This window comes from Camellia sinensis, chromosome 5 (genome assembly GCF_055761805.1).
Source record: "Camellia sinensis isolate YWXY chromosome 5, ASM5576180v1, whole genome shotgun sequence".
NCBI lineage: Eukaryota > Viridiplantae > Streptophyta > Magnoliopsida > Ericales > Theaceae > Camellia > Camellia sinensis.
The window spans coordinates 197406379-197420497 of NC_138965.1; the positions used below are offsets into that span (position 1 = coordinate 197406379).

The 14119-nt window shown below is 37.2% G+C and overlaps 1 protein-coding gene across 1 annotated transcript in view; it reads left to right on the forward strand.

The window, feature by feature from the left end:
* LOC145790324 (sulfite oxidase-like) overlaps positions 1–11937 on the forward strand; it is a 157467-nt gene extending 145530 nt beyond the window's left edge. Inside the window, exon 2 of the mRNA XM_082868069.1 lies at positions 11642–11937. Coding sequence (XP_082724195.1) covers positions 11642–11696 — 55 coding nt within the window. The 3' untranslated portion in view covers positions 11697–11937. The remainder of the gene's footprint in view (positions 1–11641) is intronic.
* The last annotated feature ends 2182 nt before the right edge of the window (positions 11938–14119 follow it).

Consider the following 14119-nt stretch of genomic DNA (forward strand, 5'->3'; position numbering starts at 1 on the left):
TATGATCAATTTCACACAAGAGAGAGTATTCATGAACTCGAATCCAGGCAAGAGGCTACAAAACCCATAAAAAAACAGGAAAGAGAATACAAGATCATTGAAGCTTGAAATACCCATTTAAACAAGTGTACAAGCCCAATTCAATAAAAGATGCAAATCCAACTAAATTCCTATACTTTGATTAAAAATAAATAAATTATAGAAAGTAAAAATTATACAAAATAACGTAAAAGGAAAAGAAAAAGAAAATTTTTTTTTTGATTAGAATGAACATTTCACAACAAAATAAGAATTCTAATTATAAGTAACTATTTTTATAACAAATTTAAATTTTCTTGTGTGTTTTACAAGAAATTGAAATCTTATTTACCATGCTATAATGAGTTGTACAAGAAAATTAATTTTCTTGTAACTACCACTATTTTCATGCTAAACAAACTTTTTTTTTTTTTTTTTCAAATTTCCTCACTTTTGACCATTTTCATCCTAACCAAACTTAGTCATAAGCACAAACACGCGTGTTTTGAGTGGACATGATCTCGTAAATAACTGAATTAATAATCTAACAAAATACATACAAAATGAGTACTAAAAAGAGGTTCAAACTAATTGACGAAATTACAAAATTGATAAAATCTTATCAACCCTTTGCTATAGTTTCTTTTATTGATAATCAATTGTATGGACTAACTTGTGCACACATCAACTAATCTTGAGGACTTGAAATTAACAACCAGACAAACCTCTAACAGCCTTTTGGGGTGACTCAAACTCCAAACATTGAAGCTTATTCTCAAGTCTTTACCATTTGACCAATCCTCTGGTTATCCCTATTGATAATTTTGGGCCAATCCAAACACAAGATAAGATCCATAATTCAAAGAGATTAATATTCACAGACTATCCGTCGTAGGAATACTAATTTAATCCAATCTAATCCGCCCAAACAAACATGCCTAAAGCTACTACTAGGAAATTGGAACAAGGAATGCAACACTGGGCAGAAAAGAAAGTCTAAAATTTTTCCGTAGAAGTTTTATAAGGTACAGGTTAGGTACAAAGAATCAAGCCTTCCAAAGATAACTTCCTACACAATTCCTGCTAATTTCATACTCATATCTAATCCAAATGTTGCTTAAAGAAAACAATCCAACTAATTTGATCTCAAGTTGAAAACATGCCCAAATCTGACTTTTTCTTCTTCTTTCATAATCGGGTATTTGAACGGACTAGTTTGCACACACCTCAACTAATCAAGTTAAAAAACATGTCAAATAAGGACTTACCTGAAACTTCAACATAAAGCTCAGCAAGAGAACTGAAATACCAGAGAAACTGCCCAGTGACACAATTTTCTGATTTTCCAACACTGAATTCTAGCACTATGCTACCTACCAACTGCTAGGCCACAACTTTGTACTACCATCTTTTCTTTCCCTCATAGTTCATTCAACTTCCCATGGTTGTGCATTTTAAACTACTTAAAAGGCATGTTTCAGATGTTAGAAAAAATAAAAATAAAAACGCTATTGAGAAATTGCAGACCATGCTGCTTGTAGACCAGATCAAGTGTGAACTCTTATCACAACAATTATCAAGTACATATCCCACCATACAAGAAAATCATGAGAGTCAATGATTTTCTTTCATGATTAGCTAAAATACTAATACATTTAATGGTAACCTATAGAAATCAAATAAATTTCAAACGCTCACTGACTAACCTCTTCTTATGCAAGAGTTGAAAATGACACCCTCTAAAGTTATATATGCTTGATTAAGTAGTTAAGCACAAATTAGTATTATGGACAACATAAAGCATTAATTGATCCAAAAATACACTCACACTAACTAACTAGAGTAGTAGAACACTTGCTAACCTGAGCCCAGGTGTAACTGATTTCTAAGCAAGCATGTTTAACTGGCAATTATGCTGAGAGCTTTGTAGATTTCCCAGCAGAGAGAGATATGTGTATGTTGAAATATACCAAAAAGAAAAGACAATAAAATATGATTTCCACAAATCACATCATGTCTTAATAGATTTAGAAAAGTGAGAAATTAAAAACTAGTGATGTTAGTACTTTTACCTTGTTAGTTCTTCTTCTTCTTCTCTTTCTTTGAAAGGTGAATATATTTAATAAGAACAAGTATTGTAATTAATAAAATATGGTATTTGTCAAAAAAGTTGATTAAATGATTACTCACCTCTTGGGATGAAAATGTTATTTTAGAGAATTCAAGATTAGGGAATGATTAGGATATCATTCCCTATTTATATTAATGAAGATTAATAATTACAAGGAAGCCCTCAAGTATAAAATAATTACAAAATAATAACCCAAATAATCATATATTATTCTAACACTCCCCCTCAAGTTGGTGCGAAGATATCTCTCATGCCCAGCTTGCCTAAGATGTCATGAAATGGCTTACTCCCAACTCCCTTGGTGAGGATGTCAGCAAGTTGTTCACCAGACTACACAAAGGGAGTACATATTGTGCCACTAGTAAGTTTCTCCTTAATGAAGTGGCGATCAATCTCAACATGTTTTGTCCTGTCATGTTGAACCGAATTGTGAGCGATGTTAATAGCAGCCTTATTATCACAGTATAACCACATGGAGTTCGTCTGATCAATACCTAGATCACTCAACAATAACCTGATCCATAAGAGCTCACACACCCCTTGTGCCATAGCTCTAAACTCAACTTCTGCACTCGACCTGGAACCACATTCTGTTTCTTACTCCTCCAAGTAACTAGGTTGCCTCCAACAAAGGTGCAATACCCTGAAGTCGATCTCCTATCAGTCACTGATCCAGCCTAGTCAGCATCTGTATAGGCTTCTACATGAAGATGATCATACCTTGTAAAATAAAGACCCTTACTAGGAGCAGACTTCAAGTACCTCAAAATTCGCATGACAGCCTCGAAATGAATCTGATGAGGAGCATGCCTAAGATATGTAACGCCCTCAAAATAATAGCATTAAACCCATCAAATAAGACATGCATTGATGTGTAAAGGTTCCACATTCTTCCATTTATCAGAATTCCATTACATAAGCATTACATGTTAACAACAAGAGCAAATGCCCTATGGGCTTACAGCTTTCCAAGTTAACACTTGGTTACAACAAAAGTGTACTAACTCATTACACATTAAGCCCTTGGCTTGAATTTACATGTAATACATCAAAAAGTAAAACGACAAAAGTATGTCCGCCTCTAGCCTCTCAAGCTATGTCCTTGGAGGTGGCATGCTACCTGTACCTGAAAATGATATTCCCATATAGGGTGAGCCACAGCCCAGTAGAAATACACTAAACCAACCATGAACAATGACTAAAAGATTAGCAATTGATAGATGGCCAACACTGATACATTCACATAAATCTCATATTTATGTCATTTGACTTATGAGTGCAAGTTACTTTTCATTTTCCATTTTTTCAACAGATAAGCATATTAGCTCTATCATTATTTCAACAGATAAGTATAAAAACTATATCCTACATTCACAGATAAGCATATAAGCTATATCCACATTCTCAACAGATATGTATAACAACAATATCCCACATTCACAGATAAGCATATAAGCTGTATCCACACTTCACAAAGATAAGCATATGAGCTCTATCTTCACTTCTCTAGACAAGCATATGAGTTGTATCTACGGAGTTCATCCCCTATCTTCTCCCAACACTATCCGGTTTAGAGGTACATCCCCCATCTTCCCCTAAACCGCGGAGTACATCCCCCATCTCCTCCTCTACACATAACGTATACAAACGCATTGGTTCTATATACAATCTCAATACATACAATTAATGTATTCTATCAACCGTCAAATTCCATGACATATTCCATTGATTAGTTTCCGTTTTCCTAATCATCATGCATTGTCTACAACAATCACAACTATCCTCCACCGATAGCCCAAAGCAATTATTTCTAAACAGAAAATAAATGCACAAATGGATATTCAATCAACATTTCATTTCGGTGTGTGATAAACAATTCAACTACACCCTTTAACCCCATACATTCCCAATCTCGACAATTCCATTTCATTTCCTCATTTCTCATAATTAATTATCCCAATTAATCAAATAATGTAATTAGGTCATTATCCATAATTAACATTTCAACCCTTAAGGTCCCATTTTCAACAATGATTCAACATTTATACCATTTCTCTATGCCAAACATGTATCTAGGTTTATTACGAATAAAACCCAAACTTTTGTAAAATTGCACAAAAGTCCCAAACTTTCACAAAATTACCAAACCAACCCCAACATCTCAAAATACTAAAATTTAAAGACAAAATCCATAGGGAGGAGTAGGATATCCCTACCTCAAATTCGGAGCCCCAAAGGAGAAGATGACAAAACCCAACGTGCCCCAAATCCCGAAATTTTCAGATTAAAAAGAAGCCCTCAACGATCAACAACTCTTTTGTAAAGGCCAAAGATGAGCAAACCACTCTTACTAGATCAAAACCTAGAGAGAAGGTCGAGTTCTAGAGTGAGAGGCTCAACAATGGTGTTTTTGGAGAAGTAGGAGAGAGAAGAGAAGGTGAAAAAGTGATTTGAAAAGTCAAAACACGGAGCTTTAACCCAGTCTCTCCGCTCGAGCGTAAAACACTCCGCTCGAGCGTCACTCACAGACCCCCGCTCGAGCGGCCAAACTCCCGCTCGAGCGCCGGATGCACTCTCCCAGCACTTTTACAGAACCAGGCCTCCGCTCGAGCTCCCAACTCTACGCTCGAGCGTACAACACTGCACAAGAAATACTGGATGGGTGTATTCCCTGCTCGAGCGCTAACACCCCCGTTCGAGCGGACAGGCCAAAATCTGGGCAACTAGTTTTGGTTTCTAAACTCAACCAACCTGAAACAAATCTGCCCAACACATCTTATAACCCAAATACGAAGTAAAAAAGATGTAAACAAGATAATAATCAACTACTAACATCCACGAACACATGTCCGGATCTCTGTACAACAAGGGTAAACCCGGGATCGCTATAAGATAGCTAACAACACTGACAGTCACAGTAATATCAGGATGAGAGTGAGATAGGTAAATGAGTTTACCCACTAATCGCTGATAGCTCCCCTGTCAACAGTTGCTCCTCCTTCATCATCCCCCAGTTTCTGATTGTGTTCTAGTGGAGTGTCACAGGCCTTGCAGCCAAGCATCCCAGTTTCCTTCAACAAATCAAGCACATACTTCCTCTGTGAGATAAATATCCCATGCTTGGAGCGAGCAATTTCAATTCCCAGAAAATACTTCAAGCTCCCCAATTCTTTGATCTCAAACTCACGGGCTAAATATTTCTTCAATAGAGGATTTCCTCACTATCATCACCCGTAAGAACTATGTCATCTACATAAACAATGAGTGCTATAGTCTTACCAAGTGAGGAATGTGTCACAAACAATGTGTGATCTGCCTGACTCTGTTTGAAGCCATATTTAAGCATAGCCTAAGTGAATCTCTCAAACCAAGCTCTCGGAGACTGCTTGAGACCATATAATGACTTCCGAAGCCTACATACTTTGCCTTCTGTCTGATGATCCTCAAAACCAGGAGGAATGTCCATATATACCTCTTCTTCGAGGTCACCATGGAGAAAGGCATTCTTTACATCAAACTGATGAAGTGGCCAATCTAGATTAGCTGCTAAAGAGAGAAGCACTCTGACTGAATTCATCTTAACCACTGGTGCAAAGGTCTCCTGATAGTCGACGCCATACGTCTGAGTGAACCCTTTTGCCACAAGTCTAGCCTTATAACGCTCAATAGAACCATCCGCTTTGTGTTTCACAATATACACCCATTTGCATCCCACAAGTGGTTTGCCCTTAGGTAACTCAGTCAATTTCCAAGTGCCATTCTTCCTAAGTGCTTTCATTTCCTCAATCATGGCAAGTTTCCACTCAGAGGTAGCAAGAGCATCCTGAAAATGGTTAGGAATGCTAACAGAGGAAATATTGGACACACACTTTATATGAGGATGACAAATGAGAGTAGGACATAAAATTTGAGATAGGATGTTGAGTACAAGACCTCACACCCTTTCTCTTGGAAATTGGAACCTCAAGATCAATGGACTCAAGAGATTCAAAGGTACCTGGACTCTCATTAGAAGCAGGAAATGACAGTAGAGGAGCAGAAGTGGTCTCTTGTATCTAGTTAACTTTCTATTTGTCTTTGTCCCTGACATAAACTTGCCCTTCCCTATCTGTGGTGACATTGGGTTCTGCAGTCCCAGTATGAGATGGTGGTGCAAGAACAGCTGGTTCCATCATAGGAATCACAGGAATCACTTCACACCAAGGCTCCCCATGAAGGGAGGACTGTGACACCGGAGAGGACAAGAAATAATACTGAGACTCAACGAATGTGACATCCATGGACACAAACCACTTACGAGAAGGAGGGTGGTAACACTTATACCCTTTTTGAGTAGGAGAGTACCTAAGGAAAACACATTTGAGAGAGTGAGGGTCCAACTTACCACGAGTAGAAGAGTGATTATGGACAAAACAGACACAACCAAATATTTTAGGAGGAATAGAAAACAAGGACTGGGAACTTAGGAGGACTTGAAGAGGAGTTTGTTTTTGCAAGACCTGAATAGGAAGACAATTAATAAGATGTGCAGCAGTGAGAACAACGTCACCCCAGTAGGACCGAGGCACACTCATAGAAAAACACATGCACCGAGCCATGTCAAGAAGATGGCGATTCTTGCGTTCCGCCACCCCATTTTGTTGAGGGGTATTGGTGCAAGAGGTTTGATGGATAATGCCATGAGTAGAAAAATATTGCTCTAACCCAGAATCTATGTATTCACCCCCATTATCAGAATGAAATATTTTGACAGTGGCCCCAAACTGAGTACAAATCATCTTATGAAAATTGCAGAACACAGAGAAAACCTCACTCTTATCTTTCATGAGATACACCAAAGTAGTACGAGAAAAATCATCAATAAATGTAACAAACCAGCGATGACCTTTCACAGACACAACACGAGATGGACCCCAAACATTAGAATGTATTAATGAGAAAGGAACTAAAATTTTATTAAAACTAGGAGCAAAAGAAGCTCTGTGTTGTTTGCCAAGCTGACAAGACTCACAGAGAAATTCAGACACATTATTGTTTGAAAAACCAGATGGAAATAAATGCTTAAGTAAATAAAAAGAAGGATGCCCAAGACGCCGATGCCACAGCCATATATCATCGGTAGTAGTCAGACGCATGGTGGAAGAATGAGCAAGCTTGTCCGGTTGATCCAGGAAGTAGAGACCATTTTTTGCACTACCATTACCAATCGTCCTCCTCGTGACAAGGTCCTGAAAAAGACAATGATCAAGAAAAAATGTCACACTACAATTCAAATCCTGTGTAATACGACTTAAGGATAGTAGGTTAACAAAAAAAATGGGAACATGGAGAACAGAAGAGAGAGGTAAAGTAGGAGTGACATGGACTAAACCTTTTCCAGAAATGGAAGAAACAGTATCATCTGCAATCCTAACTTTGTCCTGACCTGAAGAGGGCTTATAGGCAGAGAAAAGATCAGAGGAACCAGACATACGGTCTGAGGCACCAAAATCAATAATCCAAGGCAAAGACTTATCAGACAGGAAAACACAAGGAGAAGAGGCTAAGTTACCTGAGCGGGCAAATGATAAGGAAGATGTACTGAGAGCAGTAGAAGACCGACGGTCCAGCAATTGATGTAGAATATCCTCAAGCTCATGAGTAGTCATGCCAGAGAGATCATCAGACGCCTGGCCAACAGAAGCAGAATTAGAATCACGTGTATCAATAGCACTAGACTGATGAGCTCGTGGATAGGAGCCACGTCCTCTAGACTGGCCTGACCGACTGCCTCTAGAACCAGACCGATCACCTCGACCCCCAGATGGAGTCCCATGAAACTTCCAACACGTCTCACGAGTATGCCGCGACTTCTTACAGTAATCACAAAATACAAACTCTTTGACGGCAGACGGAGGAATAGGAGTTAGGCTGAGGCCATCTCTAGAGGTAGACAGTAATGCTGAGCAGTCGATAAAGACAGGGGACATCATAGCAGACCGACGACTCTCCTCATTCTGTACATAGGCAAAGGCCTCCTGAAGTGAAGGAAGAGTGTCCATACTCAGAACCTGACTCTAAACTGAATCATACTCCACATTAAGACCAGCCAGAAACTTGAAGACCCTTTCTTGTGCAATAAACTTCCTGTACCCGACTAAATCAGTAGGGCAAACAGGCTTATAGTCCTATAGGTGATCAAGGCGTTTCCAACCATTGGTGAGGAATGTAAAGTACTGAAGAACCGTCTGCTCCCCCTGAACAGAGCTCTTAATAGAGTGGCGTAACTCAAATGCCTGTGAGAAATTCCCTTTGCGGGAATGGGTGGTAGCCATAGCATCCCAAACATCCTGGACAGTCTCCATAGATAAGTAGCCCTCGCCAATGTCTGGCACCATCGAATGAATAAGCCAACCCATAATCAAAGAGTTGGTAATCTCTCATTGGTCATAACCCGGGTCAGTTGTGCTGGGTGCCTGTAGCCAGCCATCCACATATCCTATCTTCCCTTTACTCTTCAAAAACATAGTCAAACTCTGCGACCACGCGAGATAGTTCTGACCATTAAATAGAGAGGTAGTGATTTTAAGACTAGGGTTGGGGTTATCAGCCATAGTAATAGGTATAGGGAAATTCTCACTCCTAGGTGCTTGAGAAGTAGTGGACACATCGTAGTGGACACATCGGTGGAATCTACCATAGCTACTGTACTACTGAACCCTTAACAAAAATAGTGCCAATCACAAACCCGAAAGGTGGAGGAATACAAACACAATGACCACTAAGAAAATTAAAGACTTAAAATCTCATTAACCTTTTATTTTATTTTATTTTTTTACAGCATTGATTTTTTATTTATATATATATAAATAAATAATCTATATATATATATTTTAAGATGAAAGGGAAAAACGAACCAGCTATTGAATATCGAATTTAACTTAGATCATCACGTAACTCAGCGAAGCAGAGGTAGGTGTTGACAGGGACATAAGACAACAACAAACCCTTTCTCGTCCCTCGCTGACGACGTTAAGGCCAGGAGGCCTGACGTCAGTGCCCGACTGGGCTAGGAGAGCCCAACGACTGGCTTTGTGACGGCTCTGTGTGTGACGACTGGTTCTGTGACGATTGGCTCTGTGATGAGAACCAGAGGGATATGACGCCTAGTTCTAGGGTGGCGATGGTGGTGATTGACAATTGTATGGGTGAGGAATTTAGGTTTTAAGGTTTGGCTCTGATACCATGTTATTTTACAAAATTCAAGATTAGGGAATGATTAGGATATCATTCTCTATTTATATTAATGAATATTAATAATTACAAAGAAGCCCTAAGGCATAAAATAATTACAAAATAATAACCCAAATAATCATATATTATTCTAACAGAAAATGCAACTAATAGTGGATTTCTAGGCTGCAGCCTAATGGTGGATTTTTTGTGGGGTAATTGAGAATACCAACTAATAGTGGATTTCTGGGTTGCAGCCTAATCTGGGTAAAAGCTTTATCTTTCTATGTGGAGTTGATGATAATACATTCTCTCTCTCTCTTACCTATTCCAGTGGGGAGGTTTCTTGTCAAATACCTAGGTGTTCCCCTTATATCTTCTCAACTTAAAACAGAGGATTGTTACCAGTTAATTGACAGGATGTTAGCTAGAATCAAGCATTGGTCTACAAAGTTACTCTCATATGGGGGCAAGGTTCAACCATTCAATTAATTCAATTCCTTTTGTTCAGTATCCAAGTCTATTGGTCCTCAATTTTTATTCTTCCTATCATGAGGAATTTCTTATGGACTAGTTCGGAGCTAAAAGGCCATGCTAAGATTAGTTCGCAGCATATTTTTGCTCCTGAAAGGGGAGGTGGTTTGGGGTTTAAATGTCTTATTGATTAGAACACAACAGCTATCCTAAAAAATATTTGGGCTTTAAGTATGAAAGCTGATATCCTTTGCGTTAAATGGATTCATACATATGTGATTAAAAGCCATTGTTTTTGGTACATGAGTATGTCTTGGACTATGAGGAAAATTTTCAAGCTCAGGACTATTGTTGTTTCTCTCATTAAAAAGAAGATTGGGAATGGTGATGAACATGTCTTTTGCCTAATCCCATTTTTTTATTTGTCATTTATGTTCATGAAATCAATTTTAAATTTAAAAATATCCTAGTTATGATATAATGGCATTTTTTTTATTCCATTGAAGTAGTCAAAAACTAACTAACAGTGTAAAAGATATATATATATATATATATACTTCTCACACTAAGTCCTCTCTGCTATTTGATTTTATTCCTCTTAACATCTGAAAATTATTAGAATGTTTAACGCGTAAGTCAAACAATATTAATGTTCATGTTCATTTTTTTTCAATGTTCATTTTAATATGTTGTACTCTAACTATATATGAGGTTGTATAAGTACACATACACACAAATGCATATAATTTTTGTACAAAAAAAACTGTGAAGTCCAATTTGAAGCAAACAATTAGAGTATCAAAAAAAACATTCCATACACTTAACAATCAACACAATTCCCAATTCCCAGTTTTCCTTTCACTTTCCTACTTTTTCTCACCAACCAAACACAAAACACAAAAATAAAATAGCAAAAAACAGCAGCTAACAAGACAACTGTGCTAGAGAAGCACTAATGTAACAGTAGATACACCAATGTAACAGCATACCAAAACACATATACAGAAGAACATAGCAGCACACAGATACAGAGGCACCAGATTAGCAAAATGCACCAGATTAGCAGATTAGCATAAAATATAACTCTAAATTTTCCATCATGTTTGTATTAGCTTCATGTAGATGATTTTCCATGAAATCTTGAAAATGAAACTTTCTATTTATGTAGCTTCATGTAGAGCGAGAGAGAGAGAGAGTATCGATTTGAGCTTGAAATGCGAGTAATCGAGGGGTCAGAGTTCAGATCTGAGCTTTTGGAAATCACTGAATCTTCGATGGAGCTTAGATCTAAATCTTCGATGGAGCTTCGAAATCGCTTCAATGGAGCTTCGAAATCGCTTCAATGGAGCTTCGAATACCTGAATCTTCGATGGAGCTTAGAGAGGGTTGAGAGAGAGAGAGGGCTCAGATTCAAAATGATGTATGCATATGGGTTGAGAGAGGGCCGAGATACAAAATAAGGATTGAAATGGCGCGTGTGGTTATCGCATTTGGAGGCATTTTTAAACGCCTCCGATTATAAAACGGTGTCGTTTTGGTTAAAAGAATATGCGGCGTTTTATAAATGCCGCTCAATATTAATAATAGTGCCGTTTAAAAAAATGTCGTTAAAAAAAAGCCACCATATCCCCTTTTTCCAGCAATGACAGATGTGTCAAAGCCAAACCTTGCAAATGCTAGAACCTTCTGACAGTTAATGCAACCGAACCTGACGGTCCTATGTGAAGTGATTTCTTGCTTGTGTTTACAATGTTTCGCAATTGTTTGTTGCTGCATGATTTATCTTTCCTTACAATGATGGGGCAGGTTGACACAGCCGCAAATGTCCAGCCTGAAAATGTGGCAGTCATATGGAACCTGAGAGGGATACTCAACACTTCATGGCATCGGATCCAAATTCATGTCAAAGACAAATAGATAATACAAAATTACTAGCAATTCATCTACATGTGCACTTAGAATTTTTTTAATCACTAGAGGCTTGTATTGTACTTTTTTTTTATTTTCCATGTAATTCTTTTATTAATGAACGTGCCAATGTTTAATTGTCAATGGAATAATATCTCTACATAAGACAGTGAAGTGAAGTAAGATGTTGAACTAAATGGAAAAATTCACTCTTGTAGTTGTATCTCAAACCCTAGCTTCAAATACTCTTCATTTACCTTTTACCTGAAATTCTAGCAAGTGGAGGTTATTTCAAACACCACAACATAACTCTTTCAATTTGTAGTTTGTGTAAAGTTTCTTGTTTTGTATGATACTTGCTTTTCGTTTAATATACTGCATTGTAACTTTTCTTGGCAAAAAAAAAAGAACTCTTTCATAAAACGATAAACAATTAAAACATGCACACTTTTTCTTGAGAATGTTGGATTTCAATCCATAGGGGCACTATGGGAAGGGCGTCTCAATCCTTCAATTTACATCACTACTCAAATTGCTATGGTAAATAGAAACAAAACATGCTTAAGTAGTTAAGAGTTGAGGTGGCAACTTGGTGTGTCAAACTTAAAAAGTTGCAAACTAAAGCCTAGATGGTGAGGTAAGAATATGAACACATTACAAAATTACGAGAATGAGAAAAATTTTGAAGACAAGTTTGATTCAAAGATATAATAATGTATTGAAGTGCTCTATCATTTGCTATACATATTTTAACTCAAGCTCTGCATTTTATATGCATGAAGCATTGGTGCATGCATATCTGTAATTCAAAAAGCCTTGCCTATATTTATTTTCCACCTATTTTTAAAAACATAAAAAAATTCTTACAATACATGGCTCAAAAAATTGAAAAAATGATACACCTATGTCAGCAAAAGCAGCCTCCAAACTACCTCCTTCGGCGCCACCAATCTGGCACTTTCAATCTCCGGCTTCTATGTATAGCAAGTTTGGCCACGAGAACCTTGTGCTTTACCTGTCTCCATAGCATATTCACAGCATCTTCCTTCTTTGGGGGATACTAGAATTCAAAGTGATGGGAGACATTTTTGAGCCACCTCCACATGTCGAGCCATCTCTCTTTAGGAAATTCCCAGAGCTTTGTAACCATGTAACCAGGAACCAACGCCTACTTGATAGGGAAAAAAACAGAGAACTCTTTGTAGTTGATTTCATCCTCGTAGGGGACTTCAATTTTGTCACTCACAAAAACAGGAACACAGTGGCTCACGATAGCATCAAACAGGCGGTAAGAGGAAGGCGTGTCTCCTGCAGGATTTAGACAGAACTTCGATGAACGCATCCCTTGCGAGGACTGGCGTAACAAAAGAGAGAGAAATGAGGAGATGCTAAATATATATAGTTCAGAGAAAGTTTTAGTCGCCAAAAGTTTTTTTTATTTCTTCAGCTTATTTTTTTAGCTACGATATATTTTAGTCGCCATATGTTTGATTGTTTTTTTTGGCTACTAAACTTTTAGTAGCCAAAACTATTTTCCGATTTTTTTTTTAGCTACTAACAATTTAGTCGCCAAAAACATGCTCTTATGGTTCACCGTAAAATTATATTTTATTCACAACCTGTTTATATTCCATGCAACCTATAATACGTATATAAACAAAACAATATACATACTATCCATCATTTCACAACGTAAAATTATCAATCATGCCATAGTCCATATTACTTCCAACCATCCAAAAATGAATAACTTTAAATGTATATATTCCATACAAACCAACTATTGTCCAAACTAAAATTATATTTCCATACAAAAATCCAACCCGCCATATACAAAAAATATATTTACTACCATGCCATATGGCCATTTGGCGTGATACAACTTGCCATCGTTGGATTACAAAAGTGATCTATATGCCACACCAGCAACTATTAGTTGGATTACAAAAGTTATATGTATCAGTAATGCTAATATTCACAAAAGCAGAGGAAGACATAGTTAGCAGGATTATACAAAAGCGTCAAGTGTCCTTCATAAACAAAAATGTAGACTATCCACAAGTTCACGCCAAAAGCCATCTACAAAAAATAAAAAAACAATTGCACCCATTACAAAATATCAATTCATTCAGACATAGGAAAAATGTTGTAATAACATGCATTTAAGGTAGAACAATCTATAAAAATCTTTTTTCGAAATACAATCATATGTATGTATCATGAAAGATTTATTTCAAACTTGATTTCAATTTACAGATAATACCATTTCTAGGAGCATACCTTTTCATAAAATAAATTTTTATGAATAGAATGTTTTGGTGGTAAATTTATTTTAACTCTTCTTCATTCTCATTTTCCAAGTCAAAGTAAAATGAT